The sequence below is a fragment of the Mirounga angustirostris genome, unplaced genomic scaffold (assembly GCF_029215605.1).
Source record: "Mirounga angustirostris isolate CCGP_5_RB_7025 unplaced genomic scaffold, mMirAng1.0.hap1 SCAF_6, whole genome shotgun sequence".
NCBI classification, from domain to species: domain Eukaryota; kingdom Metazoa; phylum Chordata; class Mammalia; order Carnivora; family Phocidae; genus Mirounga; species Mirounga angustirostris.
In genome coordinates this window covers 20,392,813-20,418,351 of record NW_026991714.1, presented here as the reverse complement: position 1 = coordinate 20,418,351, position 25,539 = coordinate 20,392,813, and the positions used below count along the sequence as shown (strand labels likewise).

At 34.7% G+C, this 25,539-nt stretch overlaps 1 protein-coding gene across 1 annotated transcript; it reads right to left on the bottom strand.

The window, feature by feature from the left end:
• Nucleotides 1-562: 562 nt before the first annotated feature.
• On the bottom strand, nt 563-24,344 carry RGS21 (regulator of G protein signaling 21). The gene is made up of 4 exons (XM_045876100.1): nt 24,334-24,344; nt 19,819-19,895; nt 15,159-15,325; nt 563-766 (listed from the first exon to the last, which is right to left on the bottom strand). Exons 1-4 carry the CDS (start codon nt 24,342-24,344, stop codon nt 563-565), a joined length of 459 nt encoding a protein of 152 aa, XP_045732056.1.
• Nucleotides 24,345-25,539: the final 1,195 nt, after the last annotated feature.

The following is a 25,539-nucleotide window of genomic DNA, read 5'->3' as shown; positions in this document are numbered from 1 at the left end:
TATCCACTTACGATTTAAGAGTGTATTACATCTCTATTAACTCCCTTGTACTCTTCCAGTAGGAGATTTCTAAGTACTTGATAAACTATGGACTCTGAGAAACAAACTGAGGGTTCTAGAGGGGAGGGGGGTGGGGGGATGGGTTAGCCTGGTGATTTGTACTAAAGAGGGCACGTATTGAATGGAGCACTGGGTGTTATATGCAAACAATGAATCATGGAACACTACATCAAAACTAATGATGTAAAGTATGGTGATTAACATAATAAAATAAAAAATAAGAAAATATATATTATATATAATATATATATGTTCAAAATTCTCTTAAAAAAGATAAAATGAATAATTCTAAACAAAAGACTTAAAAATTCAAACTTCATATATATAAAAAAAGTATTCTTCTGCTGGAGTAAAAAAAATGTTTTCTAAACCTTAAAAAAATTATATTGTTTTTGTATATTTAAAACATTTTAGCCTTGAGTATAATGATTAAAAGTTGATTTCTTCTGTCACTTGTTTTTCCCCAAATTACAACCTGATTATTAGTTTATCATTTACCTTCTTACAAAAAAGGGAACCATTTCTTATGATTTCCAACCTGTTTGCTATTTACCAGTTTCTTATAAATCTCTGACTTTAGAAATCGAGGAAAAGAATCCTCGGCCATAAGACTATAGATTAACTTCTGAGCCTCATCAAAACATTTGAGAGTTGGTTCTGCAATATTCTTTGAGATGAGGTCCCTGGTACTGAAGTCAATGTTGATCTGTGGAAATAAGTTTGCATATCATTACATTAGTTTAGTCAAGGAATACATGGTTTATACAGTTGGTAGATATACATATTATTTGAATTTTTTTTCTAAACACAAAGTCAATCTGATGCACAACAGCAGAAAAAGTCATACATTTTTTTCCTGGAATGTAGAACACGTATTTGGTTTAATTATTTTTCTTTTCTTTTTCTTTTTTTTTTTTTGTGTGTGTGATCTTTTCATATTTTTAATGGGAGGACAGTAAAAAGATGCTCATTTGGGGAAGCAGCCAGCAGCAAACTAAGGCATGCTGGATGTGAAGAGACCAACCAGAGACTAAAAATTAACCTGGGTAGCTCAGTAGCTTAAGTGTCTGCTTTTCGCTCAGGTCATGATCCCAGGGTCTTGAGATCAAGTCCCACATTGGGCTCCCTGCTCAGAGCGGAGCCTGCTTCTCCCTCTCCCTCTGCCCCTCCCCTCGCTGGTCCTTGCTCTATCTATCTCTATCTCTCTCGTGCGCTCCCTCTCTTTCTCAAATAAATAAATAACCTCTTTAAAAAATAATTATTTTTCCTAGGTAGAGAGGGTTGGCATTGACAGAAAACAGAGGCAAAGCCTTATTTTGAGATTATAAAAAAATGGCAAAGGTGAAAAACAAGATATTTCATGATTTTAAATTTATTTTCCCATAAATCCTTTTTTTTCTAGTACTTTAACCCTAATACCAATAGTATATTTTCCAAAGTCAGAACAAAAACTAGAATTCAGTAGGTTGGATTCTACCAACACATTCCCATTCTCTATACTTCCCCATGTTGTTTCCCACACAACATTGCTTTTTGTTCTAATTTGTATTTCTTTTTGTTTGCCAAAATAAACCAAATAACATCCCCCTCTTCACTGACTCCCATGCCTTCCACAGAATATACCTATATGTGTGTGCATGTGTGTGTGTGTATATCCTTGTCCCCAAACCACTACCATACACGAATATCCTCATCAGGGTCTAAGAGAGATCTATTACATTGGAACACACCATTCATCTGCAAATCTGTAAAATGCCCCAAACCTTGGGAAGATGCTTGTCTAACTCTATGCATATTCCAGGATATATTCTGCGAAGCAGAAAATTTCACATCCAAGTTGTCTAATTTAAATTGAAAATATTCATGAAGTGCAAAAGAGATTTGAATCTTAGAATTAAAAACTCAAGAAAGGCAGGTGCTATATCCGTCTTATTCATCCTTCTATTTTCTGGCACTTAGCAGAGTATCTGCCACATAATAGGCAATCAATAAATATTTGTTGAAGAGAATTAAAATGTCTCTTGACAAAATGGGGAAATTGTAAAAATGCCATAATTTGGGGGTCTGGTAAAAGAAAAACTATAAATGACAATTCGTGCTTATTGAATTGAGGTTAAAAGAGGCAGGCAGACCTATAATCAAGCTTTTCCTCAGCTATTTACTTGCTATTCATATGGGTGAAACAAGTTCTATAATTTCTTTTAATCTTTGATTTCCACGGTATAATAGAGAAGAGTAACAGCATCTATCTTAAAGTGTTTCAAGGACTAAATGAGATAAGTTTAATATCAAAGTATTTTCATATTATTATTCTAGGAAGAAGAGAAGAAGAAAAAACTTTTAATTAGAAAAGAATCAGAAAAAGGCCACTCTTTGTTCACAGATGTTTTCCTTCTTAAGGGATTTCAGCTACTCAGTGATCCCACATCTGCACCTTTATTTCTCTGATCATCCTCTTACGTCCTCCATCAAAGTTCCAGGCCAAATGCTACAACTCTCTGAAGGCCTCAAAATCTGGAATCAATTTCTCCTTCCTTATAAAGGAAGATGGTGGAGGGCAGTGGAAAGACTTTGGGATAATTTTCTAACCTGTGCTCTAACACTTAGCACCTTGGTGACCTGGTTTGAATTAGTTTAATATTTCTGAGCAATCCTTCCTCATCATTAAGCCAGGTAGTTCCTGACTGAGTTTTTATAAGAATTAAAATAAAATGATCCTTGCATTCATGGATTCCACAAATATTTATGATGATCTATTATGTACCAAATGCTTTCTATACTTGGGAAATGATAACCAACAACTAAATAAATAGCATTATTTTAGAAATAAACTTGAAGGATGAGAAGAAGCTGGTACTCTAAGACTCTGGGGGAAAACATTTCTAGCAGAAAAAACAACAAATGCAAAGATGCAAGAAAGAATTCGTTATGTTCTGAAAAGCCACTATGCCTGGATGGCTGGAATATAGAGTGTGAGAAAGTTCCTGTAATGAGATTTGCCTACAAGTCTTGTAGGGCTTATGTGCAGTGTAAGGAGTTCTTATTTTTCTACTAGAAGCAATAGGAAGACCCTGAAGGGTTTTTGAGGAGGGAAGTGGCATGATGATATGGTATGGACCTAGAATACTGCCTGACTTGTAGTGGGGATCAGTGAATAGTGGTTGTTGTCAAGCCCTTGCAGTTTTTTAAACATCTAGGGTAGTCTGTTTCATAAATCCTATCCTATGTTGTGGGGATATGAGAATAAATGTTGCCTGTTTTCTTCTTTAGCTGTGCCATTAATTACTAAGTGGCATCATCTGCAATTTGCTTAACTTTGTATCCCCCATGATAGTAAATATAGCAATTTATCTCATTGAGGCATTCATTCATTGGGGGAGTATTCACTGACAGCAGGGCTGGTGTGTGCCTAGTCCATGGATTGGCTTATTATTATTTTAATCAGAACTGAACACCTGCAATAACTCCCCATTTCCTATTTAAAAAGTCCGAAGCCTTGATTTTGGCATTCATGGCCTTTACAACAGAGTCCTAACTTACACATTTTGTTTTCTCCTCTATGTGTGCCCTGTATTTTTACCAAGCTAGACACTTCCCCTCAAGTTCCTTGTATTTTCCCACCTATGAACATCTTTTTCATACCATCCTTGTCTACCTGAAAGTCACTCCTCTCACCAAGTCTTTCACACACATCTTTGATGCCCTGAGGCTACGTTCAAGTAATATTTACCCTGTGAAGTTTACTCATGGATTCTTTCCTTTTTGGATCTGTCAAAGGATTTTGTGTTACTTAGACCATATTTACATTTTGTGCCTCCTTCTCTATGCCTTGTGCCATGTAAGGACTCAACGAATATGGACTGCATAAATAAAGTGAAAAAAATGTTTCTATATTTGTTAAAAATGATGTTTAAATTTTAAAGGGAACTATTCCATTTCAACATGTACTGGTAATCAATGTTATTTATTAAAATAGATGAAGCTTGCATTTCTGACTTATCCCTCTCATTTTTCTGACTTGTCTGTTTTCCAACCAAGGAACTGCCAACATCAGCCATGATAGCTGAGTGATGAGCAGATATACTAATCCCAGGAGATAATTAGTAGTCTTATGAGGCTGTGTCTTGGCAATTCAGCTTAATGTCAGTGACAAAACATCACACCCACATGTTTGTATAAATGTCATTATTTTTCTCCAAGTTCTTCAAGCTCGAATCATAGGAAACATCTCTGACACCTCTTTTTCCTCTGATCTCTCTCTCCCTATTTTTTCCCTCATTTGCCTGTTATTTTGTAATTTCACAATGGCTTTTTTCATTCTCACTCCTATTTCTCCAGTTCAGCCTTTTATAATGGAATCTCTATCCCAAATTCTGAAATTTACCTCTAGTTTGATACCTCTTCTTACAATGTCTTTCCCTTCTGCACATGTGAAAGTATAACTATATCAATTTCACCAAAATATCACTTTCAGCATATGAATATTCAGCTGAAAATCCATTTTTCTTTATAACCTAAACTGTAAATATCTTACCTTGGCATTTGAGCTTCCTCGCACTCAGACTTCAATGTGTTGTTTCAAAATCTTCTACTTTCCTTAGCAGTATATATAAAACTAGTCTACTCTCTGTTCCCAAAGCAAATCTTGTACCTAAAGCTTGTTTATGTTGTTTTCACCATCTAAAATCGCTTTCACCCCCACAGTTTCATTCTGTACAGATTTTCCTTATCCTTCATCATTTAGCTTAAGCTGAATATCCTCTGAGAAGCCTTCCTTGGCCACAGAAGGAAAGTCACTATAATTTCCTTATCATTATGCATTATTTTGATTTAGAAATCAAGAAATTTGATTTCTTGCTTAAATAAATTTAGATACAAAGGCTGCTGCTAGCATTAATTACTCAGTCTGATTATCAGAGAAGGAAGATCTGTCACTGCAAAGGGAATTTAATAGTTCATGACATGGAATTAACTTGTTTTTAATCTGTTGTCTTTTCCCTATTTCTTTTGCTAATTCCCTTTTTCCCTGCATGCCCCTCAAATAGGAGCAAAGCAGCTATGCATTCTCTCAGTTCTATCCCAAGTCTCATCCTAGATTTTTTTTCCATTGGTTACCCTGTCTTCTTCCCTGGCTAAATATCTGAACACTGGTATTATCTCTAAAATAATCATAATGATATTTAGGTATGATTATTTTAACTGAAAATAATAATTGTTATTATTTATTAACTATTAGTACTGATACACTGTCTTTCTATGGTTACTTTATGTCACCTACACACAACTATATGATATACAGTATTATTATTCCCATTTTTCTGGGGAAAAAAAACTAACATATATCTGAGAAAGTAGGCATTTTATTTGTAGTCATTCCTAGAATTTATTTATTTGAAATATCATATTGAGTAGATGCTTAGGAATTGTGTGAAGGATCTGAAGATACAAAGGTGATTAAAGTGAAAAATTAATCAAGAAGACAGATTTTGGAAAAGTAATCCAAAGGAAAAAATAGGCTTTCTGAAGGAAATGAGATCTTAAGCAGATCTTTGAATTATTATCATGAAGAGATAGATTAAGAATGGAACTTGCACATGGGCAGGTAAACCAAAAGAAGCCCAGTGGGTTTTGAGAGGAGGAAAGGCACGAACCTGGAAAGGAATCAAGGTACCAGGTCATGTGGGACCTTGTGTAGTTCTTGTTAAGGAATTTTTATTTAACCTGAGAGCAATGGGAAGAATTTTTAGTAAGGGCATGTTGTAAACACATGTTTGAAAAAAAAATCATATCACTGGATGCCATGTGGTATCATAGCTGGGTGTGGATAAAAGGAAGAAAAATGAGAAAACCTTACCAAAAGTTCGGGTGGGCAGTGATGGTGAATTTGGCTGTGAAATGTCACAGGGAATTATGGGAAGTGCATAGATTTTAAAAATATCTAGAAAGTAGAATGCGTGGAACTTGTGATTGAATAGTGCACTAGGATGAGGGACAAAATCTTGAGGAATGGCTGGCTTTTAGCAATATTCTGAAGAATGAGATGATAGAAAATGCTGATGGATTGGACATGGGATGTAAGTGGAAGAAAATCAAGGATGACTACCAATTATTTATCCAGAGCAAATAGAACAGAACTGCCATTAACTGAGATGGGGAGACTCAGGTAGAAGAAAGTTTTGAACAGAAAATCAGGACTCATATTTGAATTTGTTAAGTTTGAGCTGCCCTTTTAAAAATATGGGACCTTGGGCACCTGGGTGGCTCAGTCGGTTATAAGTCTTCCTTTGGCTCAGGTCAACATGAACCCCTGCTCTGCAGGGAGCCTGCTTTTCCCCCCTGACCCTGCCCCACTCATGCGTGCTCTCTCTCTCTCTCTCAGATAAATAAATACAACCTTTAAAAAAATAAAAAAATAAAAAAAATAAAAATATGGGACCAGAGAAAATCACTGGGAGAATGAATGTAGGCAGAAAATGAAGGGGATTACCTTCTCTCATTATAGTCTGTTGGGTTATGAGTCAGAACAGTAAAAGAAATTGCTAAATAGCAGTCAGTAAGGAAGGAGGAAATCAAGTACTAGGAATCAATTGAAGATAGTATTTCAATTAAGAGAGAGTGATCAAGTTTGCTAAATGCCCATTGAGAAGTCAATTTGGGTGAGGTATTAGAATTAGGCTATCAAAAGTGTCTTCTCTTTTCTTCTCAAATTCCTTGAAATTTCAGTAACTGGAAAAAAAGTGAAAATGTTAGGCCTAATATATGTAGAGAGATAGTTAGATATCTTTAAAAGAATCACTCCTGGGGCCATGTCTGTGAGCTGCATCTTCAACTTTGCATAAATCTCAACTATGATTTTTGGCTGGATTCTACCAGAAGATACATGGATAAATTTCTATCTCAAAAAGTAAGACAAGAAATGTTGAGCTTGGAGTAGACCAAAGGTTAAGATCTCATCAGGAAGTGACCTTCTAAATATGCAACCTTTCCAGTGGTACGATGTTGAGTCTTGGGAGTTACAGGGAAGCTTAGACTTCGCTGAGTGGTCAAACTCTTAGGTCCAGAGCCTGGGCTGAACAGTGTATCAGTTAATGAAATAAACAGAGTTACATTACTTACTAATATGATAGCTACTTGCATTTTATTTGTATGGATACACACTTTAGTTTCAAGGATTCTGAGAAATATAATATTTCCTTTGCTTATTTTTTCAAAAGATTATGAATTATCTTAGATATCTGAGCCCACTGCACTGTCAGTCTCAGAAAAGAATTGTGATTCTTACCGAATCTCTGACAGTGGAGATGTCATCACAACCATCTAGAGGCTTTTAAATTCTGTCAGTTTTGAAAAGGCCTTGACACAGGTAACATTGACAGCAATCCATTGCATTAAAATGACTGCCTTCCGAATGATGTTTGGGGTAGTTGTTTAAAAACAATTTTATTCTAAAGACCCAGAATATTTTAATACTCATGGGATATTGTTAACTACAAGGTATGGCAGTTAAATTCCTCTTTACTTCACCAGCAGTGTTAACTCCTTTTGGTTTCCAACAAATTATTTTATCAGGAAGAATACATTTTAAAGGGTACCTGCTGGTTTTCCCGTGACCCTCCACTCTGCTTTCTATATTTTTACATAATTTGAATGAAACGTTTTCAATTGTGTTCTCACATTCAAATTAGATAGCATTTTCCTCATCTAGAACATATAGTGGAGCAAGAGACTGTCATTATGCACAGGGTGTGTGCATGCATATGTAAAACACCTTACTAAAATGGAGCAGGCAGCCTCTTAGACCTCATTCACAACAAAACTTAAAAATTACTATTCAAATTAAAGCCGCCCATAATCATGTTTTTGGTTGCATAATTCTATTTAATCACCACCAACACCTCTTGTATTACTTCATTTTTGGCATCATTAAAGGAAAACGAATATCCTGAAATATCTTCTCAAGGGTGGCTATTAAAATTGAGAATGGCAAAGTCTGTAACATCTTGAAGGAATCCATCCCTGCACAGGACTTCATCCTTTTGCTCTTACTGGTTTTAGAGACAGAAATCAGTGACACATGTTGGGGGGTAGTTTTAACATCTCAAATCGGGCAAAAGAAACAGAAGAAATTATAACACATGCAATCACATAAGTTGACAAAAATAGATGTACATAATGTAGATGGATAATGTATATGGATTGCTAAAAATAGATGTATGTGAGTAAAAGCTATCTGGAATAGCTGAGAAGGAGTCCGATCGACTGGTTTCATTTACCAACCCAAACATGCTAATCCAAGATTAATTTCAGTAGCACAGAGACCCACAGAAGTTCAAAAAACACCTGAGTGTTTTCTTTTCAAGTTAAAATGCAGCCCCCAGTTTTTCAGAGGGCGAAAATGCTACTGCAGATTATTTAGAAGAAGTACTCCTGCAACTCTTTCCCCTCTTAATGCCATAGTTAAATCTAAACTTCGTGGTTTAAGAAGTTATACAAAGAGAATGTGAGAAGAGAAATAAAGCTTTTGATAGAAAGGAAGATAGACTCTATGTGCCAAGATAATTTTATGCTTTTGCCTTTAGCATAAACATCAAGGTTCCCAGGCTGCATTACAAACATTTAAAATAAATAGTAGATCTGGAGAAAGGAATTTGAAACCTGAGAGAATGGGCTGTGGGTCTCTCCTCTCATGACCCGTTGTATCTTTATGACTGCAGGACTCATTATTTTTTCTCTAGGGCTCAGTTTCATTTTCACCTGTGCAGTGTGGATGATTGCAATACCTCCCCAAGATAGCGGTCATGATGATCAGATGAGATAGTTCACGTAAAAGCATTGTGCAGAGATGTCACTTATAATTTCTTTAACTCTGTTTTCCTTCCTTTACCTCTCTTCCTCCTACCCCTTTTCCTTCTCATCCTCCTCGATCTCCTCCTTTTTCTCCTCTCTCTCTCTCTCTCTTACGTTTTCAGAGGCCCTTTATTTTAAGATGAAATAAATAAGGAGGAGGAAATTATTGGGATCCAGGAAGTGCAGTTGCCTCAGTTTCCCCTCTGAGACATACCGTGCTAGGCTTCCTTCACTACGGGACTAGCCTCCTAGGCACTGGCTGGTCCTTTACTTGACTTCCTCTTTGTCTTCCTTTCCTATCCTTCTCTCCCATTATGTCTAATTCCCTCTATACTCCCATTTCTGGTCAAAGCTCACAAATTACTTCTTTTGAGATACATTTTCTCATCCCCCTAGAATCGGATTTTCCTGTTGCATGCTACACATCACCTGTGTTCCCTACCATGACTCTCATGAAAGTTTATTGGATTACTTTTTAACTGGAGTCTTCCCCTCAAAATGGTTAGCTTTACCCACCCAGGGACTCTGTCTTTTTTCTTATCTGCACCAGCATGCTTCCTGGCATATACTAGACACTTAGTGATGAGTGAACCAAAAGTTAGGAAATTAATAAATAAGCAAACTCATTATATCTGGAGATGATACTAGAGTTGGGGGACACTGTTGATAAGCAGCAATTTGTGGGGTCGGATAAAAACATCCACATGTTGGGAAAGTGGCATTAAAAATGCAAAGAAAACATTTGAACCTAAGATGGAGAATACAAAATTGGCATGAGAGTAATATCAAGACATGCTTCCAAATGCCCATTTTCATGGGCCTCTTTCTACCAATAATTCATATATCTATTTCCTTTCCTTGAGATTCCATTTAAAGCTAACCTTATTTAAAATAAAGACCTTATCTCAATATCTTGTCTCACTACTATCCAATCATTATATCCTTCTAGGTATAATGCAAAGTTTCCTCTGTAAATTTTTTTTTTTTTTGCACTTAATCATTTGTTGTTTTGCTCTTTTTCCCTAGTTCCATAAATTTCATTTTTTTTACCCAACTAGCTTCAAAGTTTCTTTTGAGCCAAACCATAGTTTCAACCTATTTTGCTTTCTTGCATTTCCTTATCAAGCTGCCTAGTTCACACAACATATTGCATTATACTTCAGTGTTTTTTTAATCTGTTCTCCTGCCTAAACTGAGCTGCCCTTTCATGGAGGTACTTTATCTTATAAGGAGGTGAATAGTAGACACAGAATAAGCATTTGCTGATGTGAAATAAAATATGTCAATAAATAACATTATACTGACTTAAAAATAAAAGCAAAAAAACAGACATAGATATTTTAAAAAGTGTCCTGCACACGCCCATTAAGATACCTTCTCCTCTATTACTATAGTTTCTTCTTTATTTTATGAGTTATGGTGTCTTCACATTTAATAAATACTTTTTTATTTTATTTTATTTTTAAAGATTTTATTTACCTATTTGAGTAGATAGAGAGAGCACGCACAAGCCTGGGGGGAGAGGCAAAAGAAGAGGGAGAAGTAGACTTCCTGCTGAGCAGGGAGCCAAATGACAGCAATGTTGGACTCCATCCCAGGACCCTGGGATCATGACCTGAGCGGACGGCAGATGCTTAACTGACTGAGCCACCCAGGTGCCCCATTTAATAAGTACATTTAAGAATTAAATATTTCGTACTAGTATTCTTTGACTTAAAAAACTGCCAGTGTGATAATATGCAGTTGAATTTATATAATTTTAAACATTACACTGTTGTATGATTTGGAACATTTTCTACTATCTCAGAATGACAATCAACATAAACATAAACATTTTTCTCTCTAATCACATATTTTCCATCCTGAGTAATTTCCTTTTCAATAAAAAGAATGACAGAAATATAATATATATAAATGATATAAATAAAACATGAATATTTAAATCTGTCAGTGTTTTCAGTAATATGAAAATATTATTTGAAGTGTTTGAAGAGTTCCATTCTGTTGAAACCAAGTAATATTATTTTCTTAAAATTCCAAATATTATGAAATGAGTGGTCCAAATTGAAGGACGAATAAATAAAAGTTTATGAATTTCTTTTACACTTATAGGTTCCTATTGTGTGCAAAGTAGAGGCACTTTAAAAAATATTGCTTGTCGGCATGCCTGGGGGGCTCAGTCGTTAAGCATCTGCCTTCGGTTCAGGTCATGATCCCAGGGTCCTGGGATTGAGCCCCGCATCAGGCTCCTTGCTCAGCAGGTAGCCTGCTTCTCCCTCATCCTGCTGCTCCCTCTGCTTGTGTTTTATCTCTCTCTTTTGCTGATAAATAAATAAAATATTTTAAAAAATTAAAAAAATAAAAAGTAAAAAATACGGCTTGTCTAATAATTTTCTTTTTCAAATCACTTAGTTAAAATACCTGGCTATATATATATACTTTTTTTTCCCTCAGTATTTTCTTCTGAAACTACCTAGGTATAGTCCATTCAATGAATAGCTCTTTTTATCTGAAACTAGTGCTTTGCTAACGTTTTTTTATAATGGTTGTTTTCAGGTTGAAACTATAGCCCTTATAGTGACTTGTTTAAAAAAAACAAAAAGGATTACAATTTCCTAAAAGCTGTTCTGCATGATATAAACCACAGACATGTGATCTCATTCATCATTCTCATGTGTCCTGTGTGTTATGTGCTTGCTTTTTAGATAAATGATTAGAGGGAAACTGAGACTCAGAGAGATAAAACAGCTTACCACAAGATTACTACAGGATTTGAATTTAGGTCTAGGTATCTCTAAATTTCCAATTATCTACTATATCACACTAACTCTCTATTAGTGTAGAAACCAGAGAAAAGATAATCCTGTAAGAGAGAGGGCATAAAGTCTAGTTACAATTATTATCATTTCTCATCGAGACCTAGAAGTTCAATTTTTGTTGTTTTGTTCAGTGTGCTGTCTTTGCCTGTTAGAACAGGAAACGGAGAACCATTAGTAATGTCAACTTATAAAAAGGGATTGTTTAGTAAATTTACTATAGTCTAATTATAAATTGTCTAATTGCATCAATTAAAAATTAAGTTATACTAGCAATTTTATAGATGAGGAAATAGAGACATGAGAAATTGAAAAGAAAATAAATATGAGTTAATAGACCTCTACATAGCATGACTTTGCCATTGTTCTTTACTTTAGGATTTTCTATCAAGAAAATTAGTTGTAATTTTGATTCTTTATGACTCACTTATACAACTATAATTGAATATGGAAAAATAGAGCATATTCTCATATAAATCTCATTCTTGGATTAATTTTTTTACTTGTGAAAATCATGTTTTCCAGCTTCCATATCAAAGATATGACCTTGTCTTATTAAGTCTGCCTCCTAGATAAATCTAGAATATTTCCCACCCTTTTTATCTTTACTACTGCCTATCCAACCTCATCCTCCACTTCTCATTAGCAATATCAAAATGTTTGTAATTTTCAGGAAACACTAGGCAGCTTTGTGCCTCCATGTTATATCACTGTGCCCTCAGTCTGAAATATTCTTTCTTCATTTGCGTCTTGATATTACTCTTTTCATGACATACGTTTTTCATGTGTGAATCACCCTGAAAATGTGTCCCTTAACTCTCCAGATTTAATCACTTTTCCAGTGTGCTAATAATGAACTTTAAATGTGGCTTTATTATTATATTGTTTATTGTGTATTTGACTGGTTTTATTACATGTCAGTCTCTCCTGCTTTGTGACTTCATTGTGGGGGCAGGCACCCAAAAAATCAGTTTAATGAGTCAATATACTCACAGTTGTATTATATTTAACATAAAACCGATGGACTACAGAGAAATACCTTGAAAACTGTAACTGATGCATAATATAAAAGGCAAATGCCCTTTAGTAATTTGGGAAGTGAAATTTAGTAATCTGTTGAACTGGAAACAACTAATGGCAAATAATAAGAAAGATAATGACTTTCAAATGTATATCTATATAGTGTTTTGTTTTCAGTGAATTTTGTCATATTTGATGATAACATTTTTAGATACTTCAAGGAGAAAATATAATTATTACTTGAAAAGCAGCCATAAATTTAATTATATTTTATTTAGTCAAATTAATTAGATGGACAAAGTATAAAAAGTCATACAAGTTTTATATGTTTAACTGTGCTATTTATTTAAATTATTACCATATAAATTTATTTTAGAAGAAAAGATTAGGAAAGTAAACAAAACTATTTTGTCAAAATTGATAATTTATTATATATTGTAAGATTGAATTCAGCTATAATTAAAAGATGACATTTCTTATTAGAAGACTTCTCATGCAAAATGTTTGAGAATGCTATTCTAAAACAATCACTGTTAATTAGCTGAATTCATAAAGAAGAAAAAAATCTGGCTTTCATATCAATATCACAATATATAGGATATCTTTAGAGCTGATTTCAAGCCCTTTTAGGGAATGACACATTAATCAACTTGACAAATCTCGTATACTATATTTTCAATTTTCCAGAATTATTTATTGATTCTTAGATGGTGACTGGGAAATGAATGTTGAAATGGCTCCACAGCAGTTAAAATTCTTCACCCTCTTCACTGTCCCCCCATGAATTCCAGGCTATGCTTTAGTAGCTCGTATGTGTGTAAATTTATACTAGCCAATGTATGCTGTGTAAGTAATGTCCAATTAAAACTTGAACTATTAATACAGCCACTTTATGTCCTGGATTTTCTGTAAGTGTTTTCATTTCATCTATTCTGTTCTTTGTCCCCATAAGTGTAATAACCCTTCTCACACCATGAATCCTAATTTTGGATCAGAAAATATGATAACTATCCCCTAGGAGGAAATTGGTGTTTGGCCTCCATAGGAAAGATGACTCGTACTAATAGTTTATGTTTGGTACTAGTAATTCAATGTAGCTTTCTGTTTATTATTTATGCATTAAAATTCTTTGCTTATATGATATATTCAGTGAGGAACTGAAATCATTTTATTTATTTATTTTTAAATTTTATTTTATTATGTTATGTTAGTCACCATACATTACATCATTAGTTTTTGATGTGGTGTTCCATGATTCATTGTTTGCATATAACACCCAGTGCTCCATTCAGTACGTGCCCTCCTTGATATCCATCACTGGGCTAACCCATCCCCCCAGACCCTCCCCTCTAAAACCCTCAGTTTGTTTTGTTTTGTTTTTAAAGATTTATTTATTCATTTGAAAGAGCGAGAATGAGAGAGAGTACATGAGAAGGGGGAGGGTCAGAGGGAGAAGCAGACTCCCTGCTGAGCAGGGAGCCCGATGCGGGACTCGATCCCGGGACTCCAGGATCATGACCTGAGCCGAAGGCAGTTGCTTAACCAACTGAGCCACCCAGGCGCCCCCTCAGTTTGTTTTTCAGAGTCCACAATCTCTCATGGCTGAAATCGTTTTAAATTATAAATTGCTCAAAGTTTTAATAGTAAAGGGTATATGGAGATGATCATTGTTTTGGTTCTGGAAATGAAATCAAATATAAATGAATTGTTACACACATTGAACCCTTTTTTTGGGGGGGGGACTATTATCAGTCATTCCAGGTTTCTCCTGGAAGGCCCTTTCTCCTTTCCTGATCTTAAAGCAGCATAGGCAGATCCTGATTACCTGAAACATTGTCTCACAGCTTTGGCTACTTTTACCCTCAAAGAAATAAAGGTAAGCAAACTCTTTCTTTGGAAAGTTAAGACATTACATGCCATAATGTGGACATCCAAAATATTAAAAATGAAGAATTCATGCTGTTGGTTAGTAGTCCTATTTCCCCCCACATATCATCCTTAATTTTTAAATAAATTATTTTATTCTAGAATTCTATTCCATCTTGACCACCATGATTTATAAAAGGGAAAACAAAAGTGAACTTGAAATGCAAGAACACACTTAAGTAACATTTCTATAGGGTAAATTTTAGAGTGATTTAATCTAAGATAATGGACATCATTTTTCAAGAGTCTGCATGTTGTGCTAAGGAAACAAAAATATTGGTCATATCTGGCATATAGTAGGTGTTGAAAAGATTTGTTGAGTCAATAAAAAATAGGATCATCTTAAGGCACTTCTATTGGAGTTTACAGACATTTCTATTTGAATACATAGTGACAATTTGATTTCCCTTTAGATGGATTAAGTGTCTTATAATTGGGAGCAAATTTGCTAGGAGATGAATATTCACTATCCTGGAATATTTTACTCACCTCTTTAGGGGCATCAGCTTCAATGAATTCAGAATAAATCATCTTGGCTTTAAAAGCAATTTTTTCTGCACTTTCTGTTTTTTTGAAGTCTTCACAGGCAAGCCAGAACTCAACATTTTCTTCACTAAACTCTGATTTTAGAAATGTTCGAAAAGCATCCAAACCAGCTATTAAATATAAAAAAAAAAAAACTTTTGTATATCATACAGTGCAGTATAAATAACCAAAATGAATACATTGTATAATAAAGCATTTACTGGGGGCACCTGGGTGGCTCAGTCATTAAGCATCTGCCTTCGGCTCAGGTCATGATCCTAGGGTTCTGGGATCCAGCCCTGCATCGGGCTCCCTGCTCTGCGGGAAGCCTGCTTCTCCCTCTCCCACTCCCCCTGCTTGTGTTCCCTCTCTGTCAAATAAAATCTATCTATCTATCTATATATAGATTAATATATTAATCTATATATATATATTTAGATTGCTATATATATATATAAGCATTCACTGAGTATTCAGTGTAAATATTTATCATCCCTCTCTATATAGTTATATGTTTTTGTTTTTAGGTTTAGAAACCTTATTTTGGATCAGTAATCATAAACATAAGATATTCTTGTCTCTATTTCTCCAATTAGCTCCATTAACACATTAACCTGTACTTTTTCTTTCTAGATCTGAAACATCAAGGAGTTGTGTTTAGAGGAAAGTCTTGATGGCAGTTACTTCATGGGAAATCCATGGACTTAGTTTTCTACACTCAATAAACTAAACCCAAATCAAGTAATTATGTTATACTAACTTCAGAGTAAGAATATCTGTGTTGCTATGAGTTGGTGAGGAAACAATTTGATGCTGAGGAGTTAGATTGTGTGGGTTTGGGCTCAAGGCAAAGAAGGAAGGACTGGCATTTGTTAATCTTGAGTGAATATATTGGCCAATTCAAATCTCTAAACCAAAAAAGTAACCAGCAAGATACTTGGTGTGACTTGGTGTTTCTTCGCTTTATGTGGTATTAGGCAATTTTAAGTCAATAAAGCAAATGAATGGGCTTTTCCCCAGTGTTGCCTTAAGTAAAACATTGATGTCCCCATTCTCCCTCATGGTACCTGCTCTTATTTAGCCTGTGCATGGTATTTTTCTCCTGCTCCCAGGTATTCTCCTGAGCATGCGTTTCTCCAGAAACTTTAGGCCATTTACTTGCAGGCTTGTTTACTTTGCCTCAATTAGTATGTTATTTCTTTTAAATTTAATAACAACAGGTAGTGAGCTTTCAGCCTGTGATTCCCATAGGTCCCACTTCTCCCCATTACTTGACTTTCAGCCAATTTTTTTTTAAGGTTTTATTTATTTATTTGACAGAGAGAGACACAGCAAGAGAGGGAACACAAGCAGGGGGAATGGGAGAGGGAGAAGCAGGGTTCCCGCTGAGCAGGGAGCCCGATGCAGAGCTCGATTCCAGGACCCTGGGATCATGACCTGAGCCAAAGGCAGACACTGAGCGACTGAGCCACCCAAGCGCCCCAACTTTCAGCCAAATTTACATGTGTATTATTCCTATTTGAGATTAAGATTGTTCCTTTCTTTATTTTCCTCATCAAAATGTGCCCTGAAATATTCTTCTTTAGTATATCTAGAGGTCACTGAAGAAGGTAATTTTTGCTAAATGAGTTAGGGATGAGTAGGGTTGGCTAATTGGATTTAAATAAAAAAAGAAAATCAAACCAACAAAAAAGGACAAAAAAAAAAAAGATCTGGTTATCTAATTATTTTTATAACACAAAAGGTATTGGGGAGAATTGAGAAAGAAAAATATATCAGTCTTTGTTTGACTAATGAAAATTTAAGCTCAACATCAGGAATTTTTAAAATAGTGTAATTTTGAGGGGATTGGTAGCATAAATAGTGAGTGTTGCCTGCAATAAATATATATATCTTAAAAAAAAGGATTGTGCTTCTAGTTAGAGAGCAGGTTAGAAAGGTCATTATCACATTCCCACAGCTGAATGGACTAAGGTAGTATCTTGAGTTCATATTATTTGGTGTCACAGATTGTACCTGCCTGAGGTCAGTATCTGTTTATAAATGAGACTGTGGATCTCTCTGAGCAGGAAAATGTACATCAGCACTTTTGCCTCAGGAGGGATTTGCCTTCCAAAACATTGGTGACTTTCTCTTCCATCTGCCACGAGGAACCCTTTGCATTTGCTCAAAGCAGCTCTTCCCTGACTGCATACTCAGAGATCTGATCCTTCTAGTGCCAAAGTAGGGACGAAAGAGCTTGTGGAGAATCAGGGGAAAGGGAAAATAAACTAGTGGAAAAGAAAATGTAAGAGAAAGTTTATGGAAAAGGGACCAAAATTAGCTATTTGCAGGTTGCTGCAGGTGGGAAGCAAAGTGATTTCAGTGAGAGAAAATAGAAAAGGCTTCAGGGAGCAAGATAAAAGCATCTAAAAACATTGGGAAATTAAAAATAGATTTAATATTTTTTTATTATTCGAAATACAGTTGAAATAACAAGCCATTGCAAAAGGTTATCAGGTACCAATTAAAATTCTCAGTAGAAATATTGGAGAATGTGGATGTCGTTAATATGTGAGCACTATAAAAAATTCAATTAACTACACATTTATTGCATTTAAAAATACATCCAAGAAGCTTCTGTGACACAAATTTAGGTTATAAAAATCTTCTTACTAACATTCAATTAAAATTTCCATGAGTTTTGTCTGAACAATGATGAATTTGAGGGTTCAAAACAGAATTTATGCTAAAATCTATTTTATAGAGAGGATAAAGTATACTTTCATGGTATTGAAAGAATACCATTATTCTACCATAAATTATAGATTCCTGTCTGGCAATATTTTATATATGTGTCATTGAGGCATATGAGGCTTCCTCCCACTGAGGATTACCTAAATGTATCCCTGAGAGATGGGAAGTTAGAGATCAGGAAACTTATTATTTTCTCACATCCTGCAATTTTAATGAAGGACTACTCGGAGATAATAGCTATTGTCTATTTTCCCTCTCCCAACACTCAGTTCGGGACACAACGAAACAGAATAAACAGCTAAAATGAGCTAGTTATCTCTGTCTTGGACATACTATTTTATTGAAATACGCTTCTATTCTCTACATACAATTTGAATGATCAAAAGATGTCATGTGACTTTGGAACAATATGTTACATGCAATTAAAATGATATTCTCTGAGGGCACTCTCTACAGAATGGAATGGCTACTGGTTAGGCTTAACAGGGGCTGACAAATGGAATAAACACTAGGTGTTGAAACTTACATGAAAGCCAATGCACAGTACCTGCAAGACATATCCCCAAGTTGACAAAACAGATAATCTGGTGAGTCATTTAGCTGTTTAAAACATTAAAAAGCATTTTCTATTTCCAAGCTATTTTTCTGGTATTATAAAAAGCAAAAACCAAACATCTGCTCAAATGAATCTACGACTCTTCTACTTTATGTGGGCATGAAATAGAAAATCTCAGGAGATATGCAGATGAAAGCATTTGCCTTCAGCTCAACATCTTCCATGCCTCTGTATTGTGGTGCTGTCCCCTAGAACTCCCCTACTCCAACCAGCCAACCCACCACCTGCAGAGACACTTTCTCAAGGCTTCTAGTAAACCTGATCTGTCCCACTGGTTATACACTTAAGTAAAAAAGAAACATGCCATTCAAAACTTACAAAAATGCAATTCCATGTCTTTGATGTCTTTAGTATATGTCCTTAGTTGGATTCTAGGAGTGATGTGGATTATTTTATGTCCATGCTTTAGGAATTAATTATTTAAGAATCATAAAATCAGAATAATTTTGTCTAATTCAATCTAATTTTTCATATGAATAAACAGCTATGAAGAATTCCCCCAACTTTATTATGTTTTAAACTTTTCTAATCTTCTGATATTTATTTTACAAATTTAAAGTAGAAATTCCATTTGATTAGTACCAGCAATATTAATTATTAAACATATTTTAATACATGTCTCTGTAGAGCCATTTTTTTTCCTGTATGAGATACAACTGAAATAAAACTGCTGCAAAACAGAATTGTCTATAACAGAAACAGAAGTTCCAAATGACTACTTTGAATCAAATTATGGGGTATTTTATTTATTGAAAATCAAATTACCTTATTGAGCCAATATTAAATAATATAAATACATATCTACACATGTACATATTAATGCATTTAAATATGTTTTTGTTTTCACTAAAAATTAGAATTTCAGTTGAAATAAATACTTAAAACTGTTTTTAGCCTCTGAGACCTGACAAAACAAGTGATTTATTTAAATTTTCAACTTTTCAATAATTTGTATGTTTCTTTCAACTTGTAATAAGAATAGCCAATATATATACATCAAATGATAATGAGTCTAAGAAAATGACAAATTTCTTAGTTCCTGTTTGGGATTTTCTTTTTGTGCTAATGTTTGGATTGCTATAATCATGTCGTATTTTCGGTCTAACCTAATTCCATTGAGATTTGGGACCTATATTCCATTTAGATTTGTGTGACTGTTGGGAATCTTATGCTTCAAATATTGATCAAACTCATATTTTATAATAACTACAGCTTTCAGAATTTAATGATTTACTTTTAATCATTATATTTTTAAACTTAGTCAGATCCTACCTTGGTTGGTTAAAAGTGTGTCTATATTTTCAGACCACACCATTGTTTCTGTCGTTGGTGACCTGTAAAAACAACATCTACCCTTGACAATAGCACTGTGATCTTTTTCTTCTATGACCTGTAGTAATATTTGAGTTACGCGTATTTGTTGGATTACATAATTTAAAAGAGTTTTGCACCGTTAATCAAACTGCAAAAGGTCAACAAAAATTGTATAATGTTTCCACAGTGCACAGCAATAGCAACATAGACTGGGATATAACTTGACATCAGCAATTATTTATTAATCTAGCTTACAATGTTATTAATATTTGCAAATTCTTACATTCTAATAAAGGCACAAGAGAGATATTGCTCATGGTTCTATGAAGTATAGTGGATTTCTTCTCAACTATAAATATATTGATTGTTAATTTATGTGGCATTACTCTGGTCTATTCCCAAAAAGTTGTCATGATAGCAATAGTGATGAATGAACTATTTTCTAAGTTTTCACAGTATATAAAATTATCCATGTCATAATTAGGTATCTCAAAAAAGTTTTTAAAAAAGTTTCAATTAAGGATTTCTAACATGTGATGATCTTAAAAGTGTTTATTTATAGTATTTTGAGAAGGCTTTGCCCCACTCTGAATCAGCCTTTATTTCTCCTTAGACTGGTATGCTTCCAGTTCTGGGATGATTTATTTAAATCTAGGAATCTGTCAGGACAGAGTAGTATCTTTTCCAAAGCAGTCCTAAATTTATAGACTTAAGTCTTCTGAAGAAGGTATACTTTGGGGGATGTGATGAAGAAATAGTAAATCAGGTTTAAGGTATAAAGTTTCTGAGATGCAAATATATCATGCATTATTCCCCCTTAATAAACTAAGATCCTGATGAGATAAGCTCCCATCCATAGAAAGCATCTGCTACCCAGAAAAAAAAATCTTAGATTATGTAGCTGTTGTGTGCAAATGACTTACTTATGGAAAGGGATGAGCTAATTTAAATTTTTTTATTAAAATGATGATAAAATAGAGTCTCATATTTAGTCATTCTTATAAAATTTTACCTTTGCATATCAAGGTGATTGATCTTGAATGTGCTATGTGAAGCGATCTCTATGCTTTTATATTGTATTACTTCTTGTAATTTGCTGCTGTTTTTATTATTTGTGTTGGGATTGATTGTGCTCCCTTCTGCTGTTGCAGATGTGATTGTGTTTTCAGATAATAATAGTTCTCCTTATAGAGGGTACATAGAGGGGGCTCTGTGACTGGAGATTCATTTTACTCTCTTCCATTACTTACATTTCCTGTCTGAAACTTTCTTCCCTAATGGTGGACAGCTGATTTTCCTTTCTCCCTTGATTTACTAAATCTTAGGGATGTAAGATTTTCTGTGAAATCATTTTGAAATAGTGGTTTTTCATTCAAACGGACATTTAAATAACTGTCTCTATTTGAAGATTGGTATTTGGTGGTTAATAGTATTCAGATTGCAAACCACTTAGTACGAGTGAAATATATGTTAATGAACAGGGCAGTGAGGAATTCTGAGCCCAAGCCTGGCCACACACTACAACCATCTTGAATGAGGAATAGCCACCAAAAAAACCACACAGAAAACCAAACAAAGCAAAAACCGCTGAGAAACAATCTAGGCAAAAAGCATTCAGGGATGAACATACACTTCCCTGTTGTGTAAGGTCTCTGATGATAGGAATAAATACTGTTATTTTCCACTACCAAGAACAGTATTTCTGGTCCAAAAATGTTTGTTGAACATATAATCAAATAATGAATGAATGACCAAACCCTAAATAGTGGCAGGTATTAAAAAACCTTCAATGGAAGCAGATCAATGGCTTTCAAGATGCTGGCAGGTGATAGTGATAAGAAGGCTATTGAGAGTGAGAACTGAACTGCATTAGCTTCAAAGGGTGTAATTAATGGTGGAAGGAAGAGGAGACATGATGTGAAAACATCACGGGGGAGCGACAGACCACTGTCCTCTCATCCCTGAGGAATATGAAATTGGAGAAAATGGATAACATCCATTCTAGAAGGCATCAAGGCTAGTCATGTCATTTAGGGAGAGCCAGATTTTGCTTACGCCAAAAGCAAAAGGGAATATTCAGTGAAAACCTTATCAGATGTAAAGGGGCCTTTGAGGAATGGAAGTATTTAAATAAATGGTAGCTATTCTTGTTACCTTCATTAATGTAGGAAAACTGTACAAACAAAGGAAGAAAACAAAGTCTGAGGAATAGTGTAAAACCAAGGACAAAAGAAAAATTTTAATGTTTCGAATTAGAGAGATATACTAGAATATTATTTTCTAAGGATAGAGAATATTATAGGTAATAGAATTAGAGATACTTGGATATTCCAGAATTACTTAAGGCCCATCAAATGCCTCATTATTATAAAAGGAAAATCTGCCTTTCAGCTCTCTGAAGAAATATCCCTGCTGGTGTGTGACAAATCCCGGGATGCTCTCGGCTCACTATTTTCTAACCAATTTCAAGTTTGACTTGAAAGGTTCAATTTTGACTACCTAATATGATGGGAGGTCAGTGGAAATGCAGTATTCCCTTTTCCGGAGCTAGGCAAGATGCAACTATTTAAAGGAATAATGTTCTTAATTTGCTGTTTAAATTTTTAAATTCTGGGTTGATTGTATATTTAGAATTCTGTGGAAGAGTAAATTATGTTATATATGAATGAACTGAAATAATATTTTTACCAGCATCAAAATGTTCAACAATGCATTGAATGTTCACCATCTATACCACACTGTGCTAGGCATGTCATCTACTTTGCCTTATTTAATCTTGTAAATGACAGTCTGTTTTAATTCTACATTACCAGTGGGTAAGGAGCCTCAGAGATGCTAATGACTGGTGCAATATCTTGCAAATACTAATGGGCAGTTAGAATTCAAACCCAGGTGTGTCTCCTTATAACCCAAACTCTCCTTACAATCCTTCCTAGGATGAATGAGGCAACACACATATTCTCATACTTTGCTCATGTTTTGGAACATTTATAATAAATACTTTGAAAGTGCTTTTTCTGTAATAGAGTTTATTGCATTTCATACAAATATTTCCTGTAAATAATAGCTAAATTGCAGTAATCGAGTACTCAATAGAAAGTTTTCAGAAGATAGATTCTTAAATCTGATACGTTGTCAAGTGAAAATAGGACATTTCTCATGTTAGATGTGAGTGAGAAATATGTTTTATGCTTTAAAAAATGCAACTCTACAAATGTTAAGAAAGAAACTGCTGAATTTAAATTGGGGGGAAAAAGAAGGTGGCTGATTTAAAAATGTACTGATTTGGTTAAATTTTACTTGGTATGTTTTACCTTAAGTAAATGGATAATGTACCACTCTATCATTTCTTTCTCTTTCTTTTAGTTTGATTTTAGTTGTAACTCTGACAAAGCTTTTGTCTGACTCTTCTCATCTGTGACTGTGTGTGCATTTCCTGTATAATTGTGAGGCATAATCAGAGTCACATTTCATATTTGCCATGAAAATTCACCATCTATCTGGAGCCAAAATTGCACTTAGTGTTTCCTGGGGTTTTGGCTGATTTCCTTTCTGTTTCCTTCATTAAGCGAGCGCCATCAAGGCCAGCAGTCCCGACATTATGTGTCCGGAGAAGAGCCAGGCCAGATGGGAACTGCGTGAAAGCTACCAGTGATCTTGCTAATTGCGCCAGCTAGAACGGGGTGTACTGCATTAAGAAGTGTGGAATCCAACAACTTAGCTGTTCACACTCAATTAGCAGTGTGCTGGAGAATGGGAAATTCAAGCAAGGGGTCCATGTGCCCCAGGAAATGATAGCTGCTTCCTTACCCGGCATTTAATATCTGTTTTCAAATTTCTTAATAAATATCGCAATAATGAGTAATTTTTGCAAGGAGAAATGAAGGGGGGGAAATCGGAGGGGCAGACGGCCCATGAGAGACTATGGAGTCTGAGAAACAAACTGAGGTTCTAGAGGGGAGGGGGGTGGGAGGATGGGTTAGCCTGGTGATGGGGATTAAAGAGGGCACGTTCTGCATGGAGCACTGGGTGTTATGCACAAACAATGAATCATGGAACACTACATCAAAAACTAATGATGTAATGTATGGTGATTAACATAACATAATAAAAAAAATCTTAAAAAAAAGGATCATATGTATCTTTTGTCTCAAACTCTAACACTTAGTAATTTTGAAAAGCTTCACATAAAAAAAAAAAAAAAGAACTCACTGTTTTTTTCTCCCCTGCATAACCTTTCTTTATCTTGGCAAATATAAAGAATTAACTGCAAAAGCAAGTCATGAATTGTTGACATATTTTAGAAAAGAAGAAGAAATCAATAGAGAAAGGGGAAAAAAATAAATCAGCAAGAAAGACAAAATTAGCATATTTATCATAAATGAAGGAAACAAAACATCGAGACTAATGAAGGCTCAAGTGTTTCATTTGTACATCTTCTGAGATTAAAAATAGCTTTAAACAGCAACTCACTTCACTGGCATTTTTCTTTCCACTGTCTGTCACAGATGATGCCGAATTTCTTTTTCTGACTGATCTTCAAGCTGAAGGTAATGTGACAGCAGGAACATTACAATTAGTATGCAAATACCTATCCCCTGGGTTACAAATTGGCATTCTTTAAATCATGCTATGCTCAGCTTTTTTCGTTTTGTTGTTAACTTTTCACTGGTCAAAACACTTAAACTGCCAAGTAACAAAATAACTCTTGGAATAAATGTGACACTTCTCGGAGTCTGTGGCATAACTTAAATGAATTCCTTTAGAAAGTTTGGTTTCTAAAGTTCATGTACATCCATTTACCAGACAACTATTGTTCACATGAGGTTAGATCAACTCAGAAAGAAAAGTATATAAAATTTAATATTCACCTTTAGGTCTTTCTTCTGTTTAAAAGATCATTTTTTCCCCCTTTGTTCTTTGATTTTTCAGAAAGTCTAAGGAAAACTCTACTTTTAATACACTTATCTTCAACAACTATGCGCGTTTAATTATTTTCACAATTTTACTCGTGGACAAAAATGTTCTAGTACAAGACATTATATTTTTTCAAAATGTATGCACTTTTTATAGCTTAATAACACATATTTCTCTATTTCTTTTAACCATGAATCTCATGGCAATATTTCTTTTTGCAGTGCTGATGTTGAAGGTAATCATGCTTGAATATATTTATTGAAATAAAGTCCATATATTGGTGTTTTTATTTGGAGTCAAAGTTTTGTACAGGTAACCCCATGCTTCATCAAGCTTTTATCTCAATATAACAGAGTTCTTCAGTAGTAAAATTCCACCAGTATATATTTATGACCCTCAAAGTAAATTTAACACTCCTGAAAGATTGATGATTTTCAGGGTGGGAGAAAGAAAGGAGTCAGAAGACCACAGAAATCTGCTTCTCCCTGATTTAGCACTGAAACAGGCCCATTTAGCTGATCTATAGACATGCAAAAGGACACCTACTAGGCAAGTGGCCCTGGGCTAATGAGACTGACAGAAGTTCAAGAGATGACTCAGAAAGTCAGTGTCTCATTAAGAAGGGATGTCATCAATTAGCTCAATTCATTTTGTTAATTCAAGCACCATTAAGCAATGTTCTTATGTTATGCAAAAACTGAATCATTAAGCATATTTAGACTTTTTGTTTTGCTGGGGGTGTATAATGAAGTCCTAACTTTA

Bases quoted from the DNA above. Each gene is read 5' to 3' on its own strand.
- RGS21 (XM_045876100.1), bottom strand. The intron at 15,326-19,818 runs GTAGGATCTGAC...TATATTTAATAG, and splicing joins CACACTTTTAACCAACCAAG to CTGGTTTGGATGCTTTTCGA. The intron at 767-15,158 runs GTGAGTAAAATA...TTATTTCCACAG, and splicing joins AAGCTGATGCCCCTAAAGAG to ATCAACATTGACTTCAGTAC.